We start from the raw sequence: 7,315 nt of genomic DNA, 5'->3' as shown, positions 1-7,315 counted from the left end.
TATTGAGTACAGGAGTTGGGAGGTCATGTTGTGGCTGTACAGGACATTGGTTAGGCCACTGTTGGAATATTGCGTGCAATTCTGGTCTCCTTCCTATTGGAAAGATGTTGTGAAACGTGAAAGGGTTCAGAAAAGATTTACAAGAATGTAGCCAGGTTGCAGGATTTGAGCTGTAGGGAGTGGCTGAACAGGCTGGGGCTGTTTTCCCTGGAGCATCGGAGGCGGGGGGTGACCGAATTGAGGTTTACAAAATTATGAGGGGCATAGATAGGGTAAATAGGCAAAGTCTTTTCCCTGGGGTTGGGGAGTCCAGAACTAGAGGGCATAGGTTTAGGGTGAGAGGGGAAAGATATAAAAAAGACCTAAGGGGCACCTTTTTCACACAGAGGGTGGTACATGTATGGAATGAGCTGCCAGAGGATGTAGTGGAGGCTGGTGCAATTGCAACATTTAAGAGGCATTTGGATGGGTATATGAATAGGAAGGGTTTGGAGGGAAATGGGCCGGGTGCTGGCAGGTGGGACTAGATTGGGTCGGGATGGACGGATTGGACCGAAGGATCTGTTTCCATGCTGTACATCTCTATGACTCTATATTGGTGTCCTTCCTCATTTCTATGAAAGGATACTAGTGAAAGAGGTTCATGTCGTTTTGAGGCTAGTTGATGTTCATGTATACTAGTGGCTAGTTTTCTGCCTGTTTGTCCAATGTAGTGTTTGTTAAATGTAGTGTTTGTTACAGTCCTTGCATGATATGTTGTAAATAACATAAATTTTGCTTGTTGTCTGTATAGGGTCTTTCAAGTTCATTAGCTGCTGTTTTAGTGTGTTGGTGGGTTTGTGGGCTACCATGATACTGAGGGATCTTTGTAGTCTGGCAGTCATTTCCGAGATGTCTTTGATGTAGTGGAGAGTGGCTAGGGTTTCTGGACGCGTTTTGTCTGCTTGTCTGGGTTTGATGCTGAGAAATCTGCGGACTGTGTTCATTGGGTATCTGTTCTTTCTGAATTTCTGTTTTATTCCTATTCTGTAAAATTATTGTCAATGACCTCTTTTGATGTCAGTCATTCTCTGATGGCCCATAACCAGACAGAGATTTCTACACTTACGGCACAGTTAAAACTGCAGTCTGGACCCAATGATGGTACCAGATGCCAAATTGCATTCAATATTTACAAAAAGACATCACCAGCTTTTTGATGGTGAATCATCTGCCTGATCAGAATGCCAATTCAAAAAGTTTAAGAACAGCAAGATATGGAATAGGTTTGTCAGTCGGTGGATTTCACTTGTTCAGTTGTCCTATTTATTTGAGTTGGGTAAAGGTGGATCTCCACTCCAGAAAAACAAATCAGTATTTATATGTGCACTTACATTCATGCATATGATTTTATTTTTTATGTTATTACTTCATAAATAATTTTATTTTACTTTATCCATGAGGTGTAGGAGACCTAAATCATGTTTTGTCCAATGTCACTAATTTTTAGTGTAAACTAGTCTTGCCAATGCCATTTTTGCTTGCCTGCTCATTCTTTGAAGAGATGATGGCAGAGTGGTAATGTCACTGCACTCATAATCCAGAGATCCATTCTTTGGATTTGAATCCATTCTAGAGATATGGGTTTGAATCCTACCATGGTAGATATTGAAATTTTAACTCAAATTAAAAAGATTCTGATCATAAAACCCACTTGGCTCACCTTAGGTGAGGAAAGCAGCTGTCCTTAACTGGCCTACACATGACTCCAGACTCTCAGCAATGTGATTCACTCATAGCAGTCATTTGAAATGGCCAAGGGACCCAATCGGTTCCAGTGCAATTAGGGATGGAGATAAAGTGCTAGCTTTGCAAGTGATGCCAAAGTCCCATATAAGAATCTAAAATGAAGATCATCTGGGTGCTTATGTGGTCCCGGGGCTACATAGGTGACTACTGAAGTCAATTTGTGCCCAGAAAATTCTGTGGTTAATAACAATGCTTTTCGTTTTCTCCTTTGATCAAGACTGCTTTTTCAGGCAGTGTCAATTTCATTTCACTGCATTTGACTGTGTTGTTTGCAGAGTACAAATGACAATAAATGATCATATTGTTATGTGTGAAATTTGTGACCACTGTTACAAATTATGCAAATATCAAGAGGTAAGACTTTCATTTATAGTTTTGTAATTTTTTTTCCCTTCTCTTCCCCGTCCCCTTTAGTGTGGATTCTTTAAAAGATCTTTGAAAACCAAACTAAATAAAGAAATGAGAAAAACAAATCTGGAAGAAATTTGGATGCCAATAAGTCAAGAGGAAAATGATGACAATTTAATAGATGAAACACTTGCATGCAAATCAATATTAAGAAAAACGTGAGAAATGCAAATGAAACAGCATAGACATTACTTAAAAACTGGAAATGGGTACTTATGTATATTTCAGTGAAGACATCTGAAAATTGTACCATAGATGATTGTGCAGGAATTCACGAAGATGTATTCCATATTATAACTTGTAGAGTCTAAACATGCGCTACTTTGTGCATACAACAATTTTAAGTTGTTTCTCTTTGAACAGATATTTTCCACTGTATTGATCAAGACAGTATTACTTCTATGAGGTATATTTCAATCTAACCTTGAATTTAAAACAAACAACTCTAGTTTATCGATAAATACATTTTCCCAACTTAAAACCAAAAAAAGTGAAATTTCCTAGTAGACAGAATTTTACATCTTCCCACTGATAAAAGTGAACAAATTATTATGTTCATTATTTGAGATTGCTGCATCTGCTAAGATTTTCTCCTCACTCTGAATATGGAACTAGTTTTTAATATATGAAGGAACAAACTGAGAGATGATGTTCTTGAAATGTTTTTCTTTGTTATGCAGTGCAGAATGAGACTTGTCATCTCATCATGCTAATGCTGGCTCTTTGAAAGTTATCCAGTTACTGCTATTTTATTTTATCTGGGTTCTGCAAACTTGGTTATTTAAGCACATTCCTAGTTAATTTTGAAAAGTTTTTGTCAATTCTGCTTCCATGGCACTTAAAGGTCTGTATCATAACTGCTTGCTTTTTAAGAAGATAATCCCTCTGCTCTGTGATTCTTTTAAAAGGTGCTTTAAATCTGTTTTCTACGGTTACCAATGTTCCTGATTTATTCTGTACAAACCTTGCTTCAGGTAATAAATAGTGAGGAAGACAGTAGAAGTCTTCAAGAGAACATTGACAGTGTTAGAATGGATAAATGGTAGTTGAAATACAATGCAGTAAAATGTGAAGTGGTCTGTTTAACAAAGAAAAATGAAGAAAGAAGGTGCTGAATGGTATCTTTAAAGGGTATGAAAGAGCAGAAATATTTGGGGGTGTTTGTGTGTTTAAAAAATGGTAAAACGGTAACAAAGAAGTTCATATGTAAGATATTAAGCTTCATAAACAATGGCATGGAGTACAAAAGCACCTAAGATGCTATGCTAAATTTACATAAAATAGTTGATCATCCCAAGTTGTAGTATCAGGCTTTAGGAAGAACATGAAAGTACAGAGAGATGTACTAGAATGGGTTCGGGAATGAAAGGTTATGTCGATGGTTCTGGGTTCTTTGAGTGTGGACTGGGAAAAGATTTGTTGGTGTGTTTAAAACTGAGATTAGGCTAAGTAAAAAGGAACAGTTTCCATTATCAATAAGAAAGCATAGATTAATGTCTTTGGCAAAGAAAGCAGACATGAAGAAAAATGTTTTACTCATTTGATAATTAGGATTTGGAATGCCTTACCTGATAGGGTGGTGGATAAATATTCAAGAGGGGATTGAAAAAGAACATAAAACAGAAAATATTGTAGAGATTTGAAAAGAACTGGGAAGCAGGACTAACTGGATTGTTCTTGAAACAGCCAGCATAGACATGATGGAACAGATGATTTCCTAATCTACACTAGTGTATGAAATCTCCCCTTTACACTCTGCTTTAAGGGGAATCCCATCCCTCTAGTCATTTACCCCAGATGTGATTTAATCTTTTTTCTAAAATAAACAACCTCTTTTTGTTTTACAAAATCCACTAGGTAGAAAAATCAACTTTCAAACCAGCTGTCATGCTTAGTGGTTGAGTGTTTAATTAAAATAATGACCATTATATTGAGCCTGTACATTCCTCTTTACTGTCTAATTGGATGTCTGAATGGAACCCATCTTGAGTTTTTGCATAATTGGAAGTTTGAAATCAGTGTATTCCTCGAAAATGTTGTGGCCATGCTTTCATCACTGTTTGATACAAAAGTGGAATACTTCACTATCAGTTGTACAATATTGTCTTATCCAAATTCATATCAGTTGTCTTGATTATTGCAGCCAGCTCAAATGCATTCCGTTCTCATAATTCCTCTTCTGGAAATCTGCTTTCCAGATGGTCATATAGCTATTGAATAAATTGAAGGATTACAGCAGTGACCACAGAGCAGCCAGAACCTTAACTTCACCACTCCAATAACCAAATTCACTTAAATATTGAGTACAGTATTCAGTTTATTGGTCTTGGCATTTGCAAATTGTCTAGCTTTAGTTGCTGTCAAACATGCTTCTCTGCAAGAAGTAAAAACAAAGAACTGCAAATGCTTGAAATCTGAAACAAAAACAGAGTGTGCTGGAGAAACACAGCAGGTCTGGCAGCATCTATTGAGAGAAAAGGATTTTTTTTGAGTTCAGTGACCCTTTGTCTCAATAGATGCTGCTAGATCTGATCTATTTTATCATCATTCTGTTTTAGCTTCTTTGCAAGACTTTGCAAGGTGAACGAGTCAATGTCAATGTAATGCAATATTATAGCTTTGAGAGAATTTCAGACCATTTACTCACTTGTGTTCTGCGTACTTGATCAAGACATTGTAGTTTTGCATTAGTACATTCGCTGCAAGATCTTGACAGCCACCTCACTTCATTCCGAGATTTAAATGCCACTGTATCAAACTGTGACTTCGGAAAAATCTTCAAATTGTCCTTTCTTTACAGTTGATCTGCTGAACACTGTATATACTGGTTTAAAAACATTTCAGTATCTTACCTAATTGCTGCGTGCATCCAAATAACATCAATTCCCAGATCGTATCTGTGAGCAACACAATACTTTTCCAACAAATGTCTGATCTCATCTTCTCCATTTTTTTTTCCAAGCATAACATCAGTGTTCACATAAAATTGTTTAATTGCTGTCTTTTGCAAGCTGTCATTTATAAAATTGTATCAAAGTCAGTCTTGTAAGCAAGTTCACAGTCTGGTTGAAACTTGATGTACAAAATCAATTTTTTCATACTGAAATGTCTGTAATTTTGTTCATTATCAATATGTGAAAAAACGATTCATACAATTTTTTAAGAATTGTCTCTGTATGGCAAAGCCAATATACTCTACAAATTGCTGCATATTTCACCACATGATCATCAATGTCTTCATGAAAAGCTTGGGTACATTGATCTTTATTGCAAGTATAACATTATCAATGACAATTTTCTTGACAATTCCTGGCAAGTGGAGGATTCTGCGATTCATGAGTTGTGCATTGGGCAATATTCCATGGAGTTCTGGAGCAGGATGCCTTCATTCGCTTTTCGGATATGACCACCTGTTGCGAACAATCACAGGGTATGCATTACTTTCACTTTGCTGGTCAGTCCTGCAGTTTCCTCGTAACCAGTCAGAGGATGATTAAAAGTCAGTTAGTCAGTGAGCTGGTCTGTCCTTAGTCAGGGCTGAGCCACAGTCAGATCTGAGAGTCTATTCACTTGAAGTCAAGGAATGTTCTCGGGGGTCACTGTGTGGTGGACAGGTTCGGTAAGCCAATTGTGAGGTTTGGAGACAGCATGCTGGGATGAACAAATGACAATAATTATGAAGTGGGGGTGACTCAATATTCAAGGGTGGGAGATGATGGAGTTTTGGAAGGCACATGTGACTGCATGGGTGTCACTGACAATTAGTGTTACCCTTACTTTCATGGGGGTGACAGTGCATCATGATGGTTGGTACAGTTATGTCTGAGCTCAGGGGAGCAAAGAGTGGAGATTAAGATTTTAAAAAAGGGTTAGCTGGGAATGTGCTGAAACTCAGATCCAATTGGGTTGACAGGGAGTGGAAGGAAGGAAGGAATATTAAGGTTTAGGTTTCACCATCACATCCTGAGTTGGGAAAGTAGGTAATTTTCTAAATGAGGGAGTGGGTTCTTACATGAACCCTTTTAAGGAGCAATTGCATTAATAAGGCATTTACATAGGAACAGTTAAGGACAGAGAATCAGAGAACAGTTAATCAGAGAATTGTCCATGTGAACTGCTTAGTTTTAAATGAACTTAAGAATAAATCTAAATAAAATTGAGTATTTTACTTCAAACTTAGTGAGATAAATTAGGAGGAATAAGCATAAATATAAAAGCAGTTCCAAATTGCAATGTTGCTTCTAATGAGTTTTGACTGATGCAAATGAGTTTTGACTGATAGTGAAGTATTCCACTTTTGTATCAAACAGTGATGAAAGCATGGCCACAACATTTTCGAGGAATACACTGAAATCAAACTTCCAATTATGCAAAAACTCAAGATGGGTTCCATTCAGACATCCAATGATTTAGTGGACTATGCTCGAAAAGAAGCAAGAAATATCCATTATTCTGGACATTTGTGCGACATTTTCGGCATCAAGTTAACAGCCTTGCAATGAAAGGTGTCAGTGATCTCCAAAGTGTGGTCCTGAAATAATGAACTGTATCATAAGTGATTCAGATTTGTGACCTGATTATGCAGTGAGGCATGTGCATTGTCTGATATCAATCTCCAAACATAGAGGTTACAAGCACCTGCTGCCTATGGATTGTGCCAAAAGACGTCATGGATTTAGCCGTATAAACTTGATTAACCATAAACCCAGAAAGAGATTAGAAGTAGATCACTTAGTCAACTTGATGTGACGTAAGTTGCACATTTCATCTGGACAACACGTCAACCAAAATGCAGTATGCAATCATTGGGTAGCAAATAAAGATTGGAGCAAAACTGCTAACAAATGTGTGCCCACTTTTGGTTATGCAGTATATGTACTGCCAATACTAAACAGGTAATAGAACATAGAACATAGAAGAATACAGCGCAGTACAGGCCCTTCGGGCCTCAATGTTGCGCTGATCCAAGCCCACCTAACCGACACTAGCCCACTATCCTCCATATGCCTATCCAATGCCCGCTTAAATGCCCATAATGAGGGAGAGTCCACCACTGCTACTGGCAGGGCATTCCATGAACTCACGACTCGCTGAGTAAAGAACCTACCCCTAACATCTG

General features: G+C 37.8%; 2 protein-coding genes across 6 annotated transcripts in view; one reads left to right on the top strand and one right to left on the bottom strand.

Moving 5' to 3' along the window:
• The window catches only part of itga4 (integrin alpha 4), a 217,907-nt gene extending 210,743 nt beyond the window's left edge, over nt 1-7,164 (top strand). For 3 of the 4 annotated variants that reach the window (XM_043693479.1, XM_043693477.1, XM_043693480.1), the window contains 2 exons: nt 2,203-5,626; nt 6,507-7,164. In XM_043693479.1, the coding sequence (XP_043549414.1) occupies nt 2,203-2,358 (156 nt within the window). In that variant the 3' untranslated portion in view covers nt 2,359-5,626; nt 6,507-7,164. The other variant, XM_043693478.1, reaches the window with a different exon arrangement.
• The window catches only part of cerkl (ceramide kinase-like), a 185,510-nt gene continuing 183,703 nt past the window's right edge, over nt 5,509-7,315 (bottom strand). The window contains exon 15 of one of the 2 annotated variants that reach the window (XM_043693484.1): nt 5,509-5,606. In XM_043693484.1, coding sequence (XP_043549419.1) covers nt 5,582-5,606 — 25 coding nt within the window. In that variant the 3' untranslated portion in view covers nt 5,509-5,581. The remainder of the gene's footprint in view (nt 5,607-7,315) is intronic. The other variant, XM_043693482.1, reaches the window with a different exon arrangement.

Source organism: Chiloscyllium plagiosum, chromosome 7 (genome assembly GCF_004010195.1).
Source record: "Chiloscyllium plagiosum isolate BGI_BamShark_2017 chromosome 7, ASM401019v2, whole genome shotgun sequence".
Taxonomy (NCBI): domain Eukaryota; kingdom Metazoa; phylum Chordata; class Chondrichthyes; order Orectolobiformes; family Hemiscylliidae; genus Chiloscyllium; species Chiloscyllium plagiosum.
Note: the sequence above shows the minus strand (reverse complement) of the source record. Positions and strands in the feature narration are given on the sequence as shown.